General features: G+C 43.4%; 1 protein-coding gene across 1 annotated transcript in view; it reads left to right on the top strand.

The window, feature by feature from the left end:
• The window catches only part of CDH13 (cadherin 13), a gene marked incomplete at its 5' end in the record, with an annotated part of 996,866 nt that overhangs the window by 214,525 nt on the left and 756,879 nt on the right, over positions 1 to 25,462 (top strand). The window contains one exon of the mRNA XM_080702595.1: positions 8,211 to 8,349. Within this exon, the coding sequence (XP_080558721.1) occupies positions 8,211 to 8,349 (139 nt within the window). The remainder of the gene's footprint in view (positions 1 to 8,210; positions 8,350 to 25,462) is intronic.

Raw genomic sequence — 25,462 nt, 5'->3', positions numbered from 1 at the left:
TTGTCTTTTTCTCAAGACAATGAGTTTATTATGGGCTTTGTTAACTTCTCCTCCAGCTTGGAGACTGGCGGAAATAGACATTGTGAATTTTGACTAAAGGTATTAATAAAACAATACAAGTACAACATGAAAAGGGCAGATCGAAATGCCCTCTAACTTGATAGGAGAGATTACTAAAACAAAAGAAAAGGAACAATGCCTATTGATACTCAGGAAAGGCACACTCAGGACCGTTGTTGCTATAGGCTTATCAAAGGTTTCAAAATCAAAAACTCCATTCTGTCTTTTCTCTTCCTTTTTTTTCAATATACTCTGCAAAGACAGTGGCAGGGAAGGCCGTATGAGTTAGCTGTGGCTGCTGTAACAAATTGCCACGCAGTTTGTTGCCACATGAATATAAAACAACAAAAATGCATTGTCAAACAATTGTAGAGGCCAGAGGGTCCAAAGTGGGTCTTGCTGGGCTGATAGCATTGGTGCAATATTCTGTGGAGTTGCTAGAGAAGAATTCTTTGTTGTTGTTGCATTTTTCCCAGCTTCTAGCAGATACCCACATTCCTTGACTCCCGGCCCTTTTCTCCATCTTCAAAGCCAGCGATGTCAGCCTAATGCCATCTTCAAATCCAGAAGGATACCATGTCCCTCTATCCTCAGTTTTGTTATCAAGTCTCTCTATTTGAATCTTTTCTTTATTTTCACAGATACTTCACCAAGTATCATTGGTCCATCACATAATCTAGGATAGGCATCCTATTTTAAGATCAGCTGATTATCACCACACATTCTCCTTTGCCGTGCAAGCTAACATACCACAGGATGTCAGGATTAGGATGAGGATACTTTGGGGGGACCATAATTCTTTCTGTTTTTGTTCTCATGTTCCCATTAAAGCATTAAAGCCTCCGGGCAGCTGTATGTGATAGACAGTGTTACATCATTCTACCAAAGAGGACAGAGATGCTGGGCCCAGCACAATAATATGCCAGAAGTCAGAGATATGGCCATATAGCCAGAATGAAACCTGTAGATTAGCCTGGATTTCGGGTGCCATGGTTTTCCAGACACAGGCAGCTTTCCTTCTGATAATGTGAAGAAAAGTGTTGGGTAACATTTGATCTGAAATAAGGTCCAGGAAGTTGATTTCAACATGTATATGAAGCAACAGCAGGGCTCACCAGCGCAGAGGGGTTCTCTTCTTTGCTCGCCACAAGGACCACAAAATCATTTTCAATTATCTGTTCCTTTAGTGGGCAGAAAGCGGTTCTCTGTCCCTGGGGCTCTAAAACACCGGGAGCATCCTAAGGAAGTGTTGATGATGTGAGTTTACACTGCGTGTGTGCGCATAGACGTATGCCTGTAGTGTGTATGTGTGTGTGCACATGTGTGTGCCTGTGTGCAATCACCTGTGCAAGTCTTGGAAACACTTCTTTTCTCCACACTCTCGCTCTTGGCAGTATGCATTTATAAATCCTTTCAGGACTCTAAGCTTTTGGTCCTTAGTGGGATAAAGAAATAAACAAAATGCAGTGCTGAGACATTTTTACGTCCTCCAAGTCAGATAGGATAGCCTTTCTTCCCCACCAATCTGAGACCCTCCGCACTGATTCCAGTAGACTCACTTTGACAGGAATAAACCCCAGGGGTTCTGTGGGGGGAGGATAAAGCACCTGTCCATCCAGACTAAAAGCAAAAGAAAAGAGACTCAGTAAAAGGAAAACCGTGAGGAGCTGGGAGATGCATGCGGGTTTGTTTGGAAAATACCATTTGGGAACTGGCTTAGAGAGGATGAGGTCTGAGGTCGTCCACTGCCTGTTGAGATAACCATTTGTAAAAGGGAGTTTCTCTTTATTATGGATGCTCTGAGGACAGTTGTGTTACGCTTTTTTCTTTCGTCCTGCTATTTCTCACTGGCTACTGGAACATACTGGTGATGTCAGTAATGTAGACATCCTCTATCCAAGTTTCTTGCATGTTTAATGTATTTTCAGCTAAGCTAGCTGCTGTGACAAACAGCCCCAAACCTTGTGACTTGGCACAATGAAGAGTAGATGCTTTTTTGCTGGTTTCTCTCCCATGTACCTATCCTCTTTCCCAGGTACCCAGGCTTTTTCTATTGGATGACATTGACATATTAGGAATCGTTTCTTTCTATTTTCATGGAAAATAGAAGAGAAAGAATCACAAAGGAAATTTTAAGGTCCAGGTCTAGATGTTGTAGTAATCTTCCTACTTCAATCCATTGTCTGGTACATGGGTCCCATGTCATAAATTATTGCAATGTAGCTAGGAGCTAAAGGAGCAGGTACCATGGTGGCATGAGGCTGGGGACTCACAGCAGAGGGTGCCTGGCTCCAAGAGTCTGTCTCCAAAGTTTAAAGCATACAGGGTCAACTCAGGTGTCTGGAGGGCCAGGTAGGATGAGACCAAATTCAGTGAGTAGGAATGAGGACACCAGGAGCAGCATCTCAAAGACAGCTTGGAAGGGTGTCCCTCCCAGTAGCTTAGTGATTCAGTTTTAAGACAGTGCTCTGGCTACGCTAGCCACAGCTGCTGCCCACGTCCAACCCATGGCTGCCAGCTGGCAACTTGCAGTATGTGTGAGAGAGAGAGAGAGAAAAAATCCTTTCTCTGGAAGCAAACTCCAAAGTTGGCTATATTCTTGAGTTGCTACCTGTCAGGATAAGCATCCCCTCTCCCCTGCTTTTTTTTTTTTTAAAGAAAGTTCTGGGCTGGAGAAAAGAAGTGGAAGCTAAAAAGAGGTTTAAATGGGGTGATGTGAGGATACGCTCTGAAGAGGGCTTAATGTAGTTTTACAAAGGTAGCCCAGCTCAGCCAGGATGTTCTGTGACATTCAAATGATCCATGTCTTCTACTCTTGGGTTCAAGTCTTTGCTGCTTCCCTTTGGGTACTTTTGAATCCAGTCATCCACTGAAGAGTTTTATAGTAGCAATGTCTCTGTTGACATTCATTCACACTGCTATGACTCAAAATAACTGACCACACAAGTTAGAAGAGGGAAGGCTTATTTGCTCACAGTTTTTGGAGATTTGTGGGTTCATTCCATGTGAGGTCAATGTCTGTGGAGCTTGGGCTTAGTGGCAGGAAGCAGATGGAGAGAGCAAGGGCTCTGCTCTCACATCATGGAGGCCAGACAGAGAGAGCAAGCAAGCCAGGGGATTCAAAAACATAAACACTGTTCCTAAGACCACACCTTCAGGTGCTTACCTTCTCCCACTACACCTCACCTGCCTAGGTTACCTCCCAGTAAACCCATTACAATGTATTTATCTACTGATGAGATTGTAACCCAACTTAATTGCATCATCTCTGAACATTAATTACAATTTCTTTAGGGGACATTCTATCTCTAACCATGATAGGCAACAAATATTTCAGGGATATGAGTTGATGTCTACTCTAGGGAACATCTATTAGTGAGTCATGTATAGTCCTTGAAGCACAATGTGTAGAAATAATGATAACCATTTAATAAGCAATTGTTATGTGCCAGGTACGGTGCTATTCAAGTCTCTGTACAATAATTAACTCATAATCCTTATGATATCCTGTAATATGTCAACATAACTTTGGTTTTACATCCAAGGAAACTGAGATATAGATGATGTACTCACTGTTTCTCTAATAATGGTACCAGGATTTGTATTGATCCAGTGTGGCTCAGACCTATGATTATTGTCTGTCTGAGACTTGAATCTGCTTTCATAGCAGGGTGATTGTAATTTCCCAATAAGAGAATCATAAAATTTGATAACTGCCATACTTTCAAAGGTACATCGGTTACCTCTTGTTTATGAGGAGCAAGCTGATGCTTAAATGAACGCAAGAATAATATAGAAATACCATTATTGCTGTGGCATTCAAGATAAATTTGGGGTTCCTGTAGCATATATTCTGGCAAACCTACAAAAGATTTGAGAAACAGTACATCTAAGTAATATCTCATTCTTGTAATGGAGATAGGACCCAAGGTATTCTAACTCCAAGCTATACCACCAACACTTTTGATTTTTTTATATTGAATCATCATCTTGCTAAATTGTTGAGGGCCTCATGAAGTTGCTGAGGCTAGCCTTGAACTTGGTATGCTTCTGCCTTCAGCCTCTCTGCGATTATAGGCATGTGCTACCTAGAACCAGATGCTACCTGGTTTATAAGAATGACAGCTGGTGGTGTTGTAGAAGGGCTTGCCTGGTTTGGGGACTACTGTCCAGTACTACTTCTACAATGATGAGGGGTGTTGCTTCATATTTCACCCCAAACTTAGGTTACATCTGAAGAATGGTACCCGTGATGACTTTGTGCCCAGATACTGTTGTGAATTCTGCTGAGTTATCAAGGGGCAGTAGCAGTCTCTAGAACACTCTACTGCTGGTGGCATATAAGAAATTCAGCTGCGGGGAGGCATTAGTCTAGACTCTTTTCCAAATGCAGTTTTATAATTTGGGTGATGTATGACATGATCCCTAGAGAGGCAGAGAAGAATTCGCAAGAAAGCATATAGCGTGTTAGTTAACAAAAATGAAAAAGTCTCCATCCCTTCGCTCTTACCCGGCCCCGTCTTACTCACTTTTGCGTTCAAATCAGAAGCATTCCTTCTGTGGGTTTGCCTCTCTCGACACCGCTAGATGAGGCGATGCCCCCCCCCCGCCGTGCCCCAGCTTTGACATGCTCCCAAAGGGACCTGTATTTTCCTTTCCACCCAGGTTTTAATTTTAGTAGATGAATTAAGTTAGGGTGTATTCATGCCTCTCTTCTTTTCTAGACCTGATATTGTAAGAGCTAACACATATCGACTTGCCTTCCTGTCATCCGCTTTCTAATTGCTTAATTGACCCACCCTACTGAATCCACACAGCCACACGCAATGCACAGTTGGTTTTTTGTTTTTTTTTTTTATTTGTTTCATTTTGTTTTTGTGATGGTTCTGAGGATGGAATCCAGGGGCATTCTACCTCCGAGCTTCACCCCCAGCCCTACTTTTTATTCTTTATTTTGAGCAGGGTCTCACTAAGTTGCAGAGGGCCTCACTAAGTAGCTGAGGCTGTCCATGAACTGTGATCCTCCTGTCTCAGCCTCCAAAGTACTGATATTACCAGCATGAGCCAGCAGGCCCAGCTTCTATTTTATTTTTTATTCTGAAACAGGGTCATAAAATGTTACTGAAGGTCTTGCTAACTTACTGATACTGACCTCAAACCTGTTATCCTCCTGTCTCAATCTCCAAAGTACTGGGATTACAAGTAGGTGCCTCCATACCTGGCTCATTTTTTTACATTTTTTTTTGGATGAGAAACCTGAGGTGCAGAACAGCCATGCAACTACCAGTTCACACGGTCAGTAAAAGGTAGAGCCATGATTTAGATGAATAAAATGGCCCTGGTGTCTGTGCTTTCAATGCCTACATGATAGTGCTTCTCTTTAAGTTCCTGTGGAGTGTCTAGCAAAGCCCCAACTGAATTCTGGGAGTTTAACAAGTATTTGTAAATAAGTGAGTGAATGAATGAATGAATGAATGATTTGACAGATTCTTATAGCAGTCATAAGACTGTCCTAAGCAGTCATCAGCAGTCATACTTGTATGTCACAAACCATTGAACTTTTTGTGTTTATGTGCATGTGATATTGAGGATTGAACCCAGAGGTGTTCTACCTCTGAGCTGCACTCCCAGCCCATTTTATTTCATTTTTTATTTTGAAACAATCTCTTGCTAAGTTGCTAAGAGTCTCACCAGGTTCCTGAGGCTAGCTTCACACCTGTGATCCTCTTGTCTCAGCCTCTCAAGAACTAGGAGTATAGTCTTATACCCCAATGCCCAGCCTGAATTTTGACTAGGAGATGCACCGACCCCAAAATTTTCAGATAAAACTATAGCCCTTGGGAGGGAGTTTACACCTCCCCCAACCTCATCAAGGGTCAAGAGTTGGGGAGGTTTTGTGTCCTTTATTATAATTCCACAGGCATTCTTAATAGCTCCTGGCATGGGTTTGTGACAGAGACAAAGTCACAGGTAGACAGACCGGGAGATCACCTCTCACCTACAGAATTGTGTCCTCATCATCAATGTATGTCTCTTATTCCTGGATTTTTATGCTCAGTATCCAGGGGAAGTTGCATCTCCCTTCAAACATATGGGGTGACTGGTTTACGGTCTGGAATTTGAGGGCAGAATTAGCCAATTCCAAGGTAACATGTAATTGTAGGCACCAGCTGCCTGGAGGCAACCTTTGCCATTGATGTTAAACTGAATTAGCATTGCTCGGTAATAGATTTTTCTGCTAGCAAAATTGCCAGCAAATTATTCTAAGTTTGGAATCTGCATTCCGTATGTGTGCCCTGTGGGATGGGAGCGCTCTGATTGCTTCAGAAGTGAACTGACCAGAGTCTAGGACAGGGAGAGTTTCATTAGCAGAACTGCACAGATGCTGGGCTGCAGCGTCCTTTGCCCTTTGAGCCGAGAGCACAGATGTCAGGCTGGGGATGACTCCTTCATTTCAGTGGCTGTGATGTGGCCCAGGTGAGCGGCACTGTGAACCTCCCGAGATTGATTCTTGCTCCTGTTCCTTGGGGTTCAGTGCATTTCAGAAGGCTGGTATTTAGAGAGATCCTCTGATTCTGCAATTCCCAACCTTTCCTACCCTCTTTTGAGTTTGCCGCTGGAGATGGTAATGGGCTTTCTTCAGCTGCCCGTGTGCAGTGGTTAAGAATTGGGGGTCTGCTATCCAAGTCTGGATTTTTCTAAGATTTTAGTGAACTGAGCCAAGAACTTGAGTGCATAGTTTATTTGGAGCTCTGGTCGAAGAAAAATCCCGACAGGACATGAGGAAATGAGCCAGAGCAAGCAGCTAATGAAATGTGAATTACCAAGCCAGATGCCATGGTGGGAAACTGGAGCTCAGTCCCTAGTAGAACTGGGAGACAGAAGACTTGTCTCTTGGTCTCCTCACTGGAAGGGGGAGGGAACCAGGTCATAACACACCAAATCCCAACAGCTAGTGGTCAGAAACTCTCCTGGACATGTCTATTTCTCGACCGGTGTTGTATTCAGATTAAAGCAGTCTTCCACAGTTGTTAAGGAAATGGCAGGCACAATGGTGCATGCCTGTAATCCTTGGGAGAGACCGAGACAGGAGAATTGTAGGTTTGTTGCCAGCCTTGGCAACTTAATCCTCTGTAACTTAAGTAAGACCCTGCCTCAAAAATAAAATAGGGCTGGGGGTGTACCTCAGAGGCATAATGCCTCTAGGTTCAATTCCCAGTATTCCCAAAGTGGGGAAAAGTCACATTTAAAGAAACATAAAGGTTGCTGCTATGGAAAGTCTGAGTGGCATGAATGGGGCTGTCTGTGAACAAACTCAGGGGACTTTTAGTCCCAGGATCAAGTCCCAACTCTATCCATTCTACTGTACCTTGGGCAAACTCATTGACCACTTAACAATGTTAGGTTCACCCTCTGTACAATATCTCTTTAACACCTACTCCATACAGCTGCTGAATAGACTTAATAGTGAAGGTATATGTATATTATATATATTTATAGACTATATATATACATACATATATGTTTCTATACACATATACCTCACTTGGTCCATTCAGCATCATATATATATAATCATATATTTATTCGTATGTATGTATGCATATGTATATGTATTTTATGCCTATGATGACTCACTTTGGTACCAGCTACATTCCAGGGGCTCATGGCCACCCTATTGGACCGCAGTGAAGGTCTATTGGACCTTGAGTTACTGTTAGGAGTAGCTTCAACGGCAAAGTTCCATTTTGTTTTTCCTGCTCTCCAGGGATGACAATGCTCCTTTGCATGTACGAAAGCAAGGTTGGTTTTAACTCAGGCGTCACAGGAAATTGACAGTTTCTATAATGAAATTTCACACATGGAATCCGGGGCGAGATTCTTAGCAGGTGTAAAAGCCCGACGACGACGTTATTTCTTTAACTGCGACTTAATGGGAGCGGCAGCAGCTGCTCTCCTTTGTGCCTTTCCCAGATATCATTGCCAAAAGCCGCGTCGCTGGCAGCCACGAGAGAAGTATCGACTTGCCTCTTCATTTGGGAAATGAAATTAAAACCTCGGCGCGTGTCTGCAACTTGCAGATTTGGTGAAAGTTAGCGGGGCCAACACGCGAGCCGCTATTAAAATATTGATGGCTCTGCTTTCCTCAGGTGCTGCTGCTAACATCTGCAGAAGATTTGGGCTGTACTCCTGGATTCCAGCAGAAAGTGTTCCACATCAGCCAGCCAGCTGAATTCATCGAGGACCAGCCGGTTCTAAACTGTAAGCGACTCTGCCTGCAGATGCGATGTGCGCGGCCTACGCCTCCTCACTGAATCCACCCGTGTATTGCAGTGTGTCTCAGGATGTGGCATTTCCTAATGTTTTTTGATCCTGTTGCTTATGTCACTGCTTGGCTCAGGGTGAGAGTTCTTGAGCTGGAGACTCCCAGACATAGAGGTTAATAGAGTGGTGTGTCTGTCTGCTTTTCAGGATGTGATCATCTGTGGGCAGCTGTGTGCCATTCCCAGAAAAGGGGCCTGTCAGCCTCCAGTGTGAGCTCTGTGCTATGTAAAGGAAATGAAACGCATCTCTCCTGGGCAGACCCCAACGCAAAATCATCACCCTCTTCTAGATCGCTGCCCTAACTGTGGTTTCTCATCCATAGCATCTGCTCAGAGTAATGGCGAGGGCATGATAAATGGTTGCTGGGGATTTTTAGCAATGGGAATCAAAAACTCCTATTCTTGAAGCCCAGTAAGACAGTCTCTGGAAAGATTCGACACCTGTTTATTTTGTGGATTATACTTCAGTCCGCCCCAAATTCCAATTTATTTCTTTAAAACATGCATCCCTCAGATCTGTGGTTAGTATCACTTCCAACTTTTAATGCCAATATTATGTTACTTTATCCTTAAGAGGGCGGCAGGTACATTGCTAAAAGCATGATGTGCATGGTCTTTGCACAAGAAAATTTAAAATTGATGGTATACACACACACACACACACACACACACACACACACACACACACACCTGCCTGATTGGATTACCCCGGGAGGCTGGTACACATTGGAAGATTTGAAAGGGGCCCAAAATGAAGAAGCAGTGTTGAGCATCCAGGGAGCTGTCCAAGGTGAAGCCTAGGCCCACCTTCCTGTAATTACACCACCAAAGTCACCTCCATAATTAGGCTCTGTGATGACAAGGGGCCGGCCAAGCCAAAGGAGCAAGTTCCAATATGTGGTTTCCTAGTAATTTGATCCCTGAGTGTGACTCAGGGGTCACGCCATCAGGAAACCTCATTTGTCTTTTAATTTTGTATTTATCAGGATCAATATATTTCAACAGAACTTGATTTGCAAGAATCATTTTTTCTACTGCTCCTGTCCCCTTTTCTCCCTCTCTTAATTTCTCCTGTCCCCTGTTCTCCTTCAGTCTGTCTGTCTGTCTGTCTGTCTGTCTGTCTGTCTCTCTCTCTCTCTCTCTCTCTCTCTCTCTCTCTCTCTCTGTTTTTTTCCAAGTCATTATCCCAAATGGCATCTCTGTTAACATGCTTGGAAATGCAAAACCATCCTGAGTATGGAAATTAATAGAGTTGGTATGCAAAGCAGACCCATAAATGTGATTGCTTCTGTAATCTTCAAGACACCAAACAGCTTTTAATTCACCACTGAGAAGCTGGAAACAATCATACTTTGGAGAATCTTTTTAATTTAAACTAGGCCGTCCTGTACATTCCAATATCATAGTTTTGTGTGTGCCTATGTGTGGGTGTGGGTGTGTGTGTTTAATCCCCTAAGTAATTAAGGGTGTTATGGTTGGTGCCTCTGTATCAGCTAGTAAATGCTAAATGAGACTGTGTTGATTATCAATGATAGCATATTCAGGAAAAGTCAGAGATATGGCAATTAAGAACATTTAAATTTTTATGGTTGTGTGTGAGTTGTTGGGTCAGAAAAATCAGGTCAGCCCCTCTTAGTGAAATTGTATGTCTCTCTCTATATATATATATATATTCCTAGGGTGAAGGAAAACTTACAAAGAGCAGATGTGGTGATGTAGGTTGAAGTCCATCTCAGAATAAAGATCCATGTTCCTAATAGAAGTTTTCAAATCCTTGAGAGTGCCTATTAATACTGTTTAAAAAAAAACACCCTGGTTTCCAGAAGTAGAAACAATGGTTTGCCCTAGTCTACTTGCAATGGAACATTAACAGCTCAAAATATGGACTGGACATTTTCACGTAACCAACCAATCTCTTACACCAGCCAGCCCCACTCTGACTCTTTTGTTCCCAAGTTTTTTTTTTTTCATGCATTTATTTATGATTCAACCTGAATCACTTCTGTCTCTGAAAAAGTGGGATTAACCAGGGCAACAGCGAGTGATGTGTGCTTCTAGAAGAAACACCCTCCTGACAGGAGGCAAACCTGTGGATGAAAAAATGAAAAGAATCAGACAGGACCAGAAGGCTTGAAAATGTGCACATCGGAGTTTTCATATGAAGATCCAGGGGATGGTGGTTAGGGATATTTTAGTGACATAAACACAAGCTGATACTGCAGGAATAATAAGGGTTGAAAGGAATGATGATACTAGCCTACTCCAGTGTACCACTTACTTAGTACTTTTGCAATATTTAAGAGCTTTGGTTGCCAATCATTGCGAGTTTTTGTGCTGCAGAAGGTATAAACACAGCATAATCAATCAGTTAATGTCTACATCTCATAAAGCCATCTGAAAGCATCCTCTTTGCCTGAAAGATGTGTTCTGTCTGCTCATAACCTAGACTTGCATTCAACCAATTCTGTGTTCTGCTTTTAGCAGGTTACACGGAATGTTTATTCTGTCCAAGGCTCCCTGTTCTCTTTATTCTGACAGTAACATTTTCTTTTATCCTTTTTCATCTCCTTCCTCAATTCTCCATGACTCAATCTCTTTCACTTTAACTCTTGCTAATGGTCGGCCTCCACTCCTTTTATTTCCTAATATTTTATTCACTGTTCACGCCAATACGTCTTTCCCTCAGTTGTTCTAAAGCCTTTTCTTTTTCTTCACATCCAAATAACTCTTTATTCTACTCTCCTTTCCACTAACTAGACTTGCTTTCTTCTTTAAAAGACCATTTTTCCACAAGCTGCTGGGATCAAAACATGGCGCCTGTCTATTTCTTCTGATGCGGCCAGCAGAGCTCTTTCATGGTATCTTTCACAGAGCAATGCAAAGCCCCCGACTCATGACAACTTGGGCAAAACTTTCTTGGTTCACTTGGGCCTCGAAAGGAGAGCCGGGAAGGTAAGGCTATTCTTGACTTTCAAGGAGATGTACAGGGAGAAAGAGGAAGGCAGCAGCTCAGGGAGGAGATTGCCATTCAAGGCCTTTGACAAGAAGGAATCTGAGAGGGTGTGTTGATGTGGGAAAGGTCCCTAGAAGCTTCTGTACCTAGAACTCTCTGAGAGCCTGGAACGGCAGCTCTTTCTTCTCCTCCAGCATGAAGATAATGGAATTCTAGTAGCTTTCATCTACCTAATGTACGTACACTTTTATTGGTGCGTTGTGACCTCCTATCATAACGTAGTTTACAGTGAAAGGGACGCACTTGCACACAGCACTTGGGCGGCTTTCCCCAGCTCCCTGCCTGTTTTTATTTTCCACCATGATACTGAGATTGATGTTCATGATTTCTCATAGGTACATAACATCAGTGGAAGTGGTCCTTCATTAACTCCACCTCTCCCAACCCCCCTCCTCTAGGCTCCTCTATATCTCCACTGATGTTTCTCTTTCGTTATTTAAAGCCCCTCTTGTACCCCATTTACTTTCTAGCTTCCTTGTTTGAAAGAAAACATATGACCCTGCACTTTCTATGACTAATTTTACTTAACATAATGATCTCCAGGTCCGTCCATTTTCCTGCACATGACATAACTTTGTTCTTTTTTTGCTGAGGAGAATTCCATTGTGTGTCTCTCTTGTATATCTCCACATTTGTCATCCACTCATCTGTTGAGGGGCACCTGGGCTGGTTCCATGATTTGGCTGCTGTGAATTGTAATGGCTGTCATCCTGACTCCACTGGAGTTGGCTAGCAACACTGGTAACAACGTCCCAGCTGACACCCAGAAGAGAAATCCTCCAGGCTTAGGAGAATAGTTTATCCAGACAACTGACTAGGTACCTAGCCAAGATGAGCAAATGCCAGTTGACAAACCCTTACTATCATGGGTTCTGCAAATTATTAAATCAGAATCCTCTGTCCTGCCTCCCTCGGCTCAAACAGACCTTCCTGGCACAGGAGGGAATCTATGATCATTGAGTTCCCCGAGGAAACCACACACATGATCCTCCAGCCTCTACTAGTGGGAAACGCGTGCCGCCTCTAGTGTCTAGAGGGACCACCACTGGTTACTACTAGGACCGTACTCTTTCTTCTCCTTTCATCCTTCATGGGTCTCTCCCAAACACACACACACACACACACACACACACACACACACACACACACACAGAGAGAGAGAGAGAGAGAGAGAGAGAGAGAAAATAACACATCTAGCACACCTAAGTTTACTTGTAATTTAGCCTGTATAATCATGCTTTTAATAGAATGCCCATATTGGTCAGAACAGGCTATGCTGTGCTGTGGTATCAAATTACTCCAGCCAGCTAACACAGTAAATGTTGATTTCTCATCTAGGTCATGCAGATGTAGGCTCAGCTCCTCTCCTTGATGACTCCAATCCCAAAATGAGCTGGAAGCCAGGAGGTGACAAAAGAACGAAGGGAAGGTACCCCAGATATCTAACCATCTCAGCTCAAAAGTGACATATGCTAGGCATGGTGATGCATCCCTGTACTCCCAGTACTAAGAAGACTGAGAGGAGGATTGCAGGTTCAAGGCCAGCCTCAGCAAATTAGCAAGACTAAATAAACCTAGCCAAACTCTGTTTCAAAAAAAATTTAAAAAAGGGCTGTTGATATAACCTAGAGGTAGAATGTCCTGTGGGTTCCATCCTCAGTACTACCAAAAAAAGTGTAACGTGTATCATTACTGTTCCATTCTATCAGGAGAGCTGATCATGGAGCCAAGATGATCAACAAGAGATACTGGGAATTATGGAGGAATTCCCCAGAACTGGTGCACAAGTGCTCTCTACACAGATCCTAACTAAACCATGTTGTCCAAGTCAATAAGAGACTCCTGACCAACACAGAAATGTGCGATAAAGAAAGCAACCTTCTCCAACTAGCTAGGGTCTAGTAGGACAGAGTTGGCCAGCTTAATCAGGAGGGCAGGATCGTGTACCCGTGACCTTGTACTGCTCTTCTTAGTAGAGGATGCTTACCATGGAGTGGTATTATCTTTCTTTCTGATCCCTCTTAGAAACCCCAGTGAGGGACTTTCTCTTTCTCTTTCTCTCTCTCTCTTTTTTTTTTTTGTGGTACTAGGGGTGGAATCCAGGGTCTTTTCTACCTCTGGGCTACACTCCCAGACTTATTATATACTTTATTTGGAAACAGGGTCTCACTAAGTCACTAAGGGTCTCACTAAGTAGCTGAGGCTGGCTTTGAACCCATGCGATCCTCCTGTCTCAGCCCCCCACGTGCTGGGATTATAAGCGTGAGCCACTACACCCGCCTTATGGGACCTTATCTTCTAATGGTCCTAGAAAAGATGAGTTCCAATCATGTCTTCTTAGAGATTATATAAGCTTGTGGTTACCATCATGTAGTTTTAAACTCACATTGACTGGGTTTAAAATACCCTTGGGTTTGGGCTGTGGGTAAATTATCTGGATCCTCAGCTGTGAATCACCTGCTCTGTCATGGCAGTCCCTACTTCTGGAGCTGACCCAACAACAGTGGAGACCATACTGGGAACCAAGTTGTATATGCAGGGGAGCTCCCCTTAGCATTACTTTAATTTGCTCATTTGCTGTCATTGTTATCGACATCATTTACAGGCTTTAGATAAATCCAGTACCCTTAGCATGACCCTCTGAAACAGGCTGTTAACAGGACAAGTCATAGCCGGGCGTGGTGGTACATGCTTGTAATACCAGTACTTGGGAGGCTGAAACAGGAGGATTACAGGTCCCGGCCAGTGTCAGCTACTTAGTGAGACCTTCTGTAATGTAAACCTTGTTTCAAAATAAAGAATAAAAAAATAGGGCTGGGGGTGTACTTCGGAAGTAGAATGCCCTTGGGTTCAATAATCCCCAGTACCACACACACAAAAAAAGAGAACAAGTCATGTTGACCATTACAATTCTGAACAGATGAATTAGTGTCAAAAAAGTGAGTCTAGGACATTGGAATTCATGGATGAGTAGAATTCTTTTTTAAAAAATACCTTGAATTGATAGAGTATATTTTATAATTTTTTCTAAGCCTGTATATAAAAAAATAAGTTGATGAAGAAGAGAGGGAAAATATTACCATTTACTTTTGACCAGAATTTTCTCTTAAAAGGTTATTTGTCATAAATAAAAGGATTAAGGACTAATTAATGAGGAAGAGGCAGTAGAACTGCGCTTTATAAAAGTGCATCTGATGTTCCCATTGACCATATTTTATGGGAAATGGCTGGCCTGTGGCCTTAGGAAGATGTTACTCTATACCCTTGACTTTTCTGATATTCTTCTGAAGTTATAACATGTTCATGTTATCTGAGGAGGCGGTAGTAGTTTTTAGCAGACTTCATCACAAAAGGCTCAAGAACAGTGCTAACAGAAGGGAGAACACTTAGAGAAAATCTGACAGGTGTGCTCGCATTAGGGACAGATGTTGGGGTGTACAGAACCTCTGGTTCTGACCAGCGCACCATCTGTGGCTGTAAGACTTGACATTGGCTGTGCGCTCCCCAGGTGTCCGGGGCATAGGACAGTACATATAGGAGAGAAGCCCTCGTGTGTCCACTTCAGAGATGAAAACACCTAAGACCAGGGCTGGTGAACCAGGCTACCCAAGGTGGTATCACTTACAGGTATCACGTAAGTGGCGTCAAGATTTGAACCCAGAATTTCCAGACCCCTGCTCTTATCCAGAGTCCTCTGGTCTAGCATCTCTTAGCTTTTATTGATGTGTGTGATGAAAAAGTCAGGAAATTAGTCACTTAATTTTTCCTTGATTTTCTTCAACCTGGATGAAATAGGGGGATAATTTCCACTGCATTTTTTTTTTCTGCTTGCAGCCTTCCTCTGTAATGTAGAAAAGATAGTTCCTTTTCCCGGCTTTGGATGGCTGCAGTGCCTGGTCGCCAGTGGCCCTCCACACCTGACTTCCCACCCTGCCCAGGTGTCCCCTTCATGGAGACAGTGCCTGGTCATGCCGCCATGACACCGACCTTGCGAGGCAGCCGGATCACTCATGGAGCGTGTGCAGCTGCATTAATCATCTTTGTATTTAACATACATGAGTCATGGCTTTTGAGGGTGTTTTTAATTGACTATAAATCAAACAGGGGACTTGAAAAATGAAGGCAATTAATGAAAAAGCAATGTGAGGGGGTGTTTTGAATCCTAACACAGGAAATACACCGCCAGTGAATTAAATGTCAAAACAGAGGCCCCCGTGACCCTGGCGAAAAGATTTCCTCTGGATGGTAACAAATAACAGACCTTCCAGCCTGGCGAGTGGAGGAATGTGTTTCCCTGAGTTCATGCCCATTTTTGTCTATCCGTGTTTTCTATTCTAGAGAACTTCCTAAGTCCTTTTGCGTTTGGCCTCCTATTTGGTGACTTGAAAAAATAACACTGATAGCCCCCCTTCCATTTTATCACCATCCTTCACACTACTAACTTATATTTATTTACTCCCCGGCTGGGAGACTGATGAACTGATTAGTGAAATTATTTAACGTCACCTGGATGGCAGTCTCGATACAGCTGAACACGGCTGAGGTTCCAAGTGGTGGATTTGTTTTAAGCTGTCACGACGTGGCAGGGAAAATTACTCTGGCACAACCTAATTCACTCTATCATTATGAAGTTGATTATCCTTTGGGTTAGAATGTGGCTTCCTATTTACATTAATAAGAGTTTTTCCTATATTTAAACAAGTCTCCACAGAAGCATGTTTTTGCAGGTTTTCCCTTTTCTCTCACCAACGCATGCATAACAATCAAGTCATCCATCAATTAAAATTTATTGGGATCCTCATAAGTACATTATTACTAATTGCCTCATAAGCATGGGATAATGGGATTCTATGACTGTGGGACGGGTGAGCATTGAACACATATGCGTATCAGGGTCAGCGATCATGGGATTCTGTCAGTCCTTCCATTGGACCAGGGTCCTAAGTTGTCCTGTGAAGAACAGTAAACAGGTGAAGTAATAGAGTGCGAGGTCCCGCCCGGCGAGGGACATGGAGGCAGATGGAGTTCTCTTGGCATATGTTTTCTTATCAGTAGAATGAACAAACTAAATAGACCCTAGGTATCACACCATCTGACTTACACCATTTCCCCCCCCAGTACGTCCCGTTTGGCTACGCAGTGTGGGGTCTGGGGCATTTGATGAAAGGAATTTATCATCAGCACTGAGAATTTTACTTTTTGAAACTTCCAATTTCTGAGCAGGCTTGAGCCTCCAATGTAGAGACCCCGGAGACAGACCACGTGGGTTCAAATCCAGGGTCAGCCCATTATCAGCGGAGTGACTTAGGCATCTTGGGAAAATAACAAACTAGAACAAAACAAAAGACCCACAATGCTTTAGTATCCTCATTTGGGAAATAAATATTGTAATGGCAGCCACCTCATTAGGTTTTTCTGGGGGATTAATTGATAATCTGAGCAATAGCAGCTGGTCTATAGTAAGCCCTGAAATACTGGCTGCCAAAATTAGTACAGGGATAATTGTAGCTAGGACCTTCCCCGAAGCTTGCCCCTCACAACCATACTTCTAACATCCAGCAAGCTTCTTGTTTACCCTGCCTGCCCTTATAGTAATCTAAATTTACCTCTAAGACTGGTATATGGATCGTATTGTAACCAGAGTCTTCCTTTACTGCCCCCAAATGATGCAGGTTTCTCTTCTTACTGGGTCTTGCCTGTTATATTTTATGAATGAAGTCAGCAGACTCCAGAAGGATGGGTATGGGGGTATACATATTTATTTTAAGCCAAGGGAAGATAGAAAATAAAAATGCTCCCCACATACAGGGAGGAGTCCCCAAAGAGAGTAATCATTGGAGTTCTCATGGGCTGAGCGGTTATCTCTTCTTGTGGCTCCTCGTCTGCTCCTCGTTTATCTCTTCTTTTGTTTGATCAGAATGGAGTCATGGAGACCTAATGTCTTCTGCCCTATTTCAATCCTTAATTTTAATTCCTATCTGTGTGTGTGTGTGTGTGTGTGTGTGTGTGTGTGTGTGTGTTACTGGGGATGGGACCCAGGGGCATTCTATCTCTGAACTACAAGCCCAGCCCTATTTTTTAAATTCTTTATTTTGAAACAGGGTCTCACTGAGTTGCAAAGAGCCTCACTAAGTAGCTGAGGCTAGCCGCGAACCACAATCCTCCAGTCTCAGCCTCCCGAATGCTGGGATTACAAGCGTGCAGCCCCACGCCCGGCTTTAATTCTTATCTAATCTCTTGCCACAAATTGTCTGACTCCCTCATACTTACCCCTTTGATTACTCTTGGGACTGATGTTTTGTATTAACTTGCACTGTTATCCCTGTATCCATTAACCTTCCTGAGTTTTGTTCTTTACACAGATGATTTCTTTTAAACCTTCCTGTTCCTAAGTCCTCTGTTCTGCCTCAGTATGCTATTCCATAAAAGATAATGTGTGTGTGTGTGTGTGTGTGTGTGTGTGTGTTTCTATTGTATCATTGCTATATTGACAATAGCTATTACTCATGGTCAAAGAAACAGAGGGCAGTGCTTAGATAGAGGGCCTGGACTGGTGAACATTGATTGAAAACTATGAAATCTGTTTTCACAGCTTTGAATTGTCAGTGCAGGTGGCATGTGACCAGGAGTCCATGTGGTCATACAGTGTGGCTGGCCTTTCTGGAGTTCAGAGTAGGAGGCAGATGAGAGGGAAGAGTGGTGTATCTCAAGCTATCTGGAGCCCTTTCACAAGTTCAGAGATGGGGTGGTTGAGACATACCAAAGGAGAGAGGAAGAGGGGGGTGGCCGTAAGTTTGGGGAGCCTCTGAGTATGGAGTGAGGGTCAGAATAGAATTCCATGGAGCCCCTCAAGACTACACATGCCACTACGAGAGCTTTTACAAAGAAGGTTCAGAATCAGAGTCTCTTCCTAGTGTGAACACTGACTCTGTGACTTTTTTCTTCTTGTATCTTCGTTACCTCACTTATTTAAGGAAGGTGCATTGATCAGGGCTATTTTGATTATAATCAGCAACAGCTCAACTCCAGCTAGTTTCAGCAAAAAAAAAAAAAATCATATGAAACTATTACCTCTCATGATGAAAAATTTCGAGGTTTTTGTCAGCTTCAGGAACACCTGGATCTCAAAGCTCTAATGCGGCTATCAGTGTGGCCTCTCATTCCTCAGCTCTGTTTTCTTAAGTGTCGGTTTCAATCTTCACTCTCAGAGCCTCTCTCCAGGATGGCCCTTGGCACCCTTAACCCTCAGTTCTTCCAGCTCAACAGCTGAGAGCCTCCCTTTTCCAAGCAGTCTAGCAAATATCTCATGGCTAGCTCTAAGTCAGCTTGAGTCTTGCATCCATCCCTGAGCCGATCTCAGAGCCCAAGAAGATTTGGTACTCCTGCTGGCCTGGCGAGATGGAGGTGCTATTGTCTGAAATAAAGAAATGATGCTGGGCTGGCACAGCAAGAGAATGAATGCCGCATGACAGTTTTGCACTCTAGTGCCAAAGGTCCCCTTCAGTTCTAACTTCCTGTGATTGCAGGCTGAGCCAATGCATGTGAATTCTGAGAACCCAGCATACATGCAAATGCAAATATCTTTTAGGTGGCAGGGGACAAGGACAGCTATCACACCATGCCAGGTTTCTTGCCGGTGATGCTGGCGAGCAGATTGCTTAATTAAGACTGTCAAATCCTAAGTGTGGCCATGTGGCCCCACTCTTCAACTGTTGAGTGTCTTTCCTCACATGGTCCTGGAGCCGTTATAAATCTCTTTTATTTCTGTTTTTCTTCAAAGGATTAAGAATACAGGAACATACGGATATACAGGAGTATCTCCTAATTTAAGGTATTAGAACCACAAGCATTGGGCTGCTTAATGAGGGAGGAAGCGAGGCATAAATTGGACAAGATTAAGCATGGCTTTAAATATCAAGAAGGCAGGTCTTATTATCCTGTAACAAATCAGTTTCACACACATTCTAATAACTGCAATGCCCTCTTTATGTCCTGGCCACCTTGTTTTATATAAAAAAAAATTTGTTGTCTGGAGGACAGACAGTGCCAAAGTATTACCATGCATTTGACCAAATTCATATTCTTTTTCTGGAGTTGGGAATAGGGGATAGGAAAGGAAAGGTTATATCTTGGGTCCCTCTCCATCATTTAGCCAGTTATTTAAGACTTAACTTATCATGGACCCTGTGCTTATTACTGGAAGTGTTATGCTTGGATATAGAATGTTTTCGTGTATTGATGATATTCAGAAATGATAAAATTAAGTCATTATGGTTATAGTCTCATGAGTGAATAAACCCATTATGATGGATTTACCAAGTGCTCACCTACACAGGTGGAGACAGGTGGAGGAGGATCCCTGGGGGTGTGGTCTTAGGGGTCGTGCTTATGTTTTGGAATACCCTTGCTTGCTCTGTTGCTTCTGGCCTCTGTGATGTGTGAGTGCTTGCATGCTCGTGCTCGCTCGCACGCGCTCTCTCTCTCACTTTTCTGCTCTCTCTTTATGCCGCCCACTGTCATTGCCTAATTGCCACTGATATAACTGGCCTGGCATGGACCGAACCCCTGAAATCTTCAGAACTGTGAGCAAATAACTCTTTCTTCTTCTAAGCTGTGCGGTCAGGCTTACTGTGTCACAGAAGCGAGAATGCTGCCTGACACCAGGGAATAAAGCTTTGGACCAGATACAAAGGTGCCTTCTACGTTGGAGCATTTGGTGGAGAGCATGATGTGATAGACTCCACATCAAGAACAAAGGAAAGGCCGGGCGTGGCGGCGCACGCTTGTAATCCCCGCGCTTAGGAGGCAGAGACTGGAGGATCGCGCAGGTTCGAAGCCAGCCGCGTGCGCTGGCTTAGGAGACCCTGTTTCCAAATAAAATGTAAAAAAAAAAAAAAAAAAAAAAAAAAAAAACAACAAAGGAAAATGGTGCATTCCAAGACCAGCCCATGCTGTTGAGATCTGTGGGTAGCCACTGTAGGAATGGGTGTTCCAGGCAGAACTGAACTCTGGGAAGCGAGACGAAGTGGACAAATGCTTAGGTAGAGGGGTCGGCTGACAGGGGAATAGGTTTCCAAGTTGGAGATGCTGTGATTCAAAAGGGGCCACCATTTCATCCACTGGATGATCTCAACTGCCCTCTAATAGGAATATAAATCCTGTTTTTAGAGATGAGTGCATAAAGAGTGGTTAGTTTCAGATGTCGTGAGAGGTGCTGGTGGAAGAGGCATGGTAGCTTCCTGAATACAGAGACAACTCTCCTTCTGCATGGAATGCTGTGGCTGGTCCTGGTGTCTCTCCCACCTGTAAACATTTCTGGCTCCCTCTGGGCCTCTCTTATAGCTCCACCATGGGGCCCTGAGTGAGCTCCTGAGGGGCACTCCTGATCTTTAGCACTCACAGTGGATGGGACTTCCAGGTCCTGATTTTCCTCCATATGCTGATGGTAATAGTCCCAGGATCAATCATGGTAGCATCTACAGAAGGGCCAGGAAGTGCCTGCAATATGCAAGCTCCAAATCAAGGTTGGTTGATTATACTATTTGAGAGTGCAAGGCCAGGGAGGGGCTATCTTCAGGATGCTACTGTTTGGCTGTGTAGTACCAATGGATAGCTACTAAAATGGCATGGGGAATTTCCAGTGAAGCTTGGCTCCTCTGAACGAGAGCATGCTTTCTTCCTATCTCCTTAGAGATTTTCCTCTGGGCACTTTCCCCCCATCATCCCAACACTCCCTTAAGTTTGGCCTCGTATAAACATGAAAAACATGTTCTGGGGAAAAAAAAATCTTATAAGTGATTCCTCCTAAGCATAGGTCCAGATGTGTTGTGGAATTTAGAAAGATAAGGTGCCCATGCTATATATTATATACTATTACTGGTGGAGTCTGGGGAAATACCCTGTCATAAAACTTACTCATATTTCAGTAGTAAGACATGAAATTTTACCCTAAGGAGGATAAAGACCACAGATATCATCAGGTCAGCTCAGGGTGGATTGCGCTGCCGAATGAGGTATAGAAACACTGTTGGTGGGCTGAGCTCCTGGATTTAAGAATTGCAGTGTATTCCTTGGGAGAACATTCTCATGTAAGCCACTGTCCTCCATCTGCTGAGACATCCACTTGGCCTCCTTTCATTCCAGCTGCTTCTAGAGGCACCGGAGTGTGGTGCCCAGCCTCCCCACCCCCGCCACCCCTTTCTCCTTGTGAGCAACTTGGTAAACGGCGTCTTGGCAGGCCACCTCTGAGTAGTGGCCAAGTGCTCACCCACCGATTTTTCTCCCACTCAAAGCCAACACAGTTGTCGGCCGTCCAGTTTCCACCGAACCGTGCCTGTCAGCTGATTCTGAACACCTCCCTGAGGGTCTATTTTTAGCTAAAACTGGTTTCAGTTTTCACATGTATACATTAAATTCCATGGGGGGAAGGAGGGATTCCAAATGAGGAAACATCGATTCTGAATAACATGAAAGAAATAATTAGTGCTTGAAAGCCCGTTCAAAATATGAGTCAAAAACCTCCCAGGAATATGTTTAGCACTGCATTTTTCAGTGGAAGGAAGTGTGTGAAATTGAAAACAGAGAGGGCAAGTGGGGATACATCCTGCCAGGAAGGGACTCAGCACCAAGTCCTAGGTGCTGAAAGAGGGTAAGACTAGGGAGGATTGAAATTCGGGAGGGACTAGGGTTGTCTTTTTCAGATGGGTGCTCCTGGGGAGGAATGGAGGAGTGGCCAAACCCCAGTGTCCAGAGGGGCACAGGAGGGTGGGCCTCCATATTCAAGGAGGGGAGAGAAGCAATGGTGCCTGTATAAAGGCATGGAGCCTCATGCATGGCGGCTTGATGTATCTTTCTAGAGTTTTGTTCCTTTGGAGGCAAGACTAAGGCTTATTAGAGCAAGTGTGGCCTCAGCCAAGAGTGTGCATAAAGTTTTCATTTATGTCAAAAGTTAAAAAATGAATAGTTGTATGTTCTCTCTTCTTTATGGAGGCTAGATAGAAATTGAGAAACAAGGGTAACACCAGATAGTAGGAGATCAGAGACTCCCGTGGCGTGATGGAGGAGGTTTCTGGGAGGAAGGAGAGGGGATGGAGATATTAAGAATATAAAAGTTGAAGTAATGCTATGCATGTATATAAAATTGCCAATTCCAATTTTAAAGGCCTGTAATGGTGAGGGGACTGGAAGGAGGGGGTGGGACCCCGAGAGAAAAGTTCCAAGAGATACGTGCATGTACGTTCCTATTATGCTATACCTCAGTGTTATGTATAATTACAGTGCACCAGATATGCATATATTTGCCAAATAGAATTTATATATTTATTTGCCAAATATCTACCGTATATATTGAGCATGACCGAATTCAAACCTTCTGTTCCCACAGAAGGTTTGATCAGGCGTCTTAGTGATGCAAAGACCTTACCATGTTCACCCCAGGAGAGGTCAGCTGCTCTGATAGAAAGTTCTTTGTCAGCTACAAGGACCATTTGCTGACTTAGCTAGGGCTCTCATAAAGCCTGACTCACTCAAGACTTTGAAGAAAGGGGTTTAATTAAAATGGAAGGAAACTGTGTTGTTCAGAGTTTGAGCCAAAGATTTGAAGAACAAAGCCTCGGAAGGGACAGAACTTTAGAGTCTCAAGGGATTCACCAGTAGGAACTCATAGAGTTAGAATAGTGTTTGCCCAAACTATTAAACTGAAAGGATGGATTTCATTCATTTTTTTTTTGTTTCAGTACAATGTAGGCTGATACTTTTATTTTTTTAAGTCGAATATAATTTTCAGAGTTAAAATGTGAATCGCTTATACTTTATGTATTAAGTGGGCACATGTCAAGAATTTTATTAATTCGGCAATTATAAAAGAAGCCAATAAAATGATAAGTATTTTTCAAAAATATTTGAAGAGCTAGGTATTTGTAAGTCATTTAATAATGAAGGAAGAAGCGCTAGGATGTTTATAAAGCCAATTAATGTCCTACAGGACAAATTGCTGTAGCTTTGGGGGTTTATCTTTTCTATTGAATATTACTTGCACCTCTACTAGACAGAAATCTCCAAAATTCACATGTAGTTTCACTATGTCAGTCCTGCAACTTCCAGTGAGTAGTAAACAATGAAGTAAACACACCACACTCTCCCAGGTGATTAAATAGCCATTGAGTAGATATGTCAATATCCTATGTATAATATCAGAAGAATACATCTCCCACCTTTTTATGTTACTGTCAATTATGAATATTTTTGTTAACCAAAAATAAAATTACTAAAACTAAATAAAAGCCAAGGACATATAAAGTATAAGCTTCTAAAAATGTCATTAGACAGGACTAATATGACTCTTCTCATTGCTTTTAATTTCTGTACTTATCCTGTCATGGCTCCATCACTAAAGGCTGGTCATTGGTCTGTGGACCACACATTTAGTCTTAGGATGTCTTTACAGGAATATCTGACCTCCAGGTAACCGCATCTCAACTTCTGAATAAGAAGCCGGTGGTCCCAGCATTGTGTCAGATGCTCATTTTGTGGTCTGGGGACAGATCTAGTCATTGGAAGCTCATTCTTTAAAGACGATGCTCTGGAGAAAACAAAAGGGACAGGCATCTATACTGCCCCTGAGTTCTGAGACGTGGCCCAAACTCCCGGGGCCTATGCAGTGCTGAATTCTGGCTAGAGAAGAAGTGTGCCCGCAGGCCATGCACACATGCCCAACAGCTTTCAGGGCGTTATCAAATGGCTCCTGTCAATAAAGAGCTCTGTCCCTTAGAACCCACACGCACGGGAGGAGGGCACTTCAACAGGGGCCTGGAAGTCACACAGCTGGAAGTCATCAAGGACATTCACAGGGTCTGTGGGGCAGGTTTAGCCCCGGGTGACTGAAGGCAGGCAACTGATTGGCAGTGAGCATGGAGCATGGCGTACTGACCTAGGAGCCTCAGGCACATCAGACCACGATGCAGAGGGAAGGCTCCCAAGTAGGTTATTGTTTGATAAATGAGCTATTTGTCAAGCTGAGCCAAGTGTTGACTCAGATAAATTGATCTGCATGAATTCCCTGAAACTAATAGCCAAGGTTTTCCTAGTTTAGAGTCTTACCTTTCCTGGGCAAAGCTTTCTGAGAATCAACAGTTAAGGGTCGACACAGGTGGTCGCAGAAGATCTCGGTCACAATAACTGAGCCGTGCAGATGCAGGTGGTCTCACTTTTTAGTTCATGGCAGTTTGCATTTGTTCTAAGTTAGAATATCTCGAACTTGTGTCCATGGGGCGTGGCTGGGCAGATTGGTAATAAGAGTGCAGTGGGGCTTGGGGGGTGTTTTGAAGTTAAGTTAGGAGTACTGGGGGTTGTATATATTTTTCAACTGTAGACCCTCTCGGACCTGTACAATATGAAAATACACTGAATGTTCTAGAAGGCACACAGACCCAGAAATTAACCCCTTCCTAGTCTAAAAGGAGCTCATTCAGTCCCCCTAAACTGCAGAGTTCATCCACACCAATGTCTATCCATATTTCAAAGACTTCTAGTAGCCTGGCCACATAAAAAACAGCCACGTCACATTTTCCTCTATGAGCTGGTTCTAGCAGAGCCTCCAGGCCTCAAGCCTTCCCTTGGTTCATCAAGGTGGGCTCCTCTTCTTCTTCTTTCCTTTATCCTCTCCTCCTCCTTCTCCTCCTCCTTTTCTTCTTTTTCTCATCTTCTTTTCTCTTCTCCTGGAGTCCCAGGGAGGGGGAGCCTCCCTTCCCTGGATTCCTGAGTTAAGTCTCCCTCAGGCTTACAGTGAAATGTTTGCAGTTAGAAAGTCCTTCTCTCTGTCAGTAAACCCTGGCTTTAAAGACTTTTGTTTCATAAAGTCTTGAGACTGAACCTGGGTGTCATGTTTGTAATTCCAGTATCTGGGAGGCTGAGACAGGAGGATCACAGGTTCACAGCCAGCCTCAGCTACCTTGAGAGGCCCTCCTCAACTTAATGAGACCTTGTTTCAAAATAAATAATAAAAAAAGGACTTAGGGGTATTGCTTGGAGGTAGAATGCCCTAGAATTCCTAGTACCACAAAAATAA

Source organism: Muscardinus avellanarius, assembly GCF_963383645.1.
Source record: "Muscardinus avellanarius genome assembly, chromosome: 10".
NCBI lineage: Eukaryota > Metazoa > Chordata > Mammalia > Rodentia > Gliridae > Muscardinus > Muscardinus avellanarius.
Note: the sequence above shows the minus strand (reverse complement) of the source record. Positions and strands in the feature narration are given on the sequence as shown.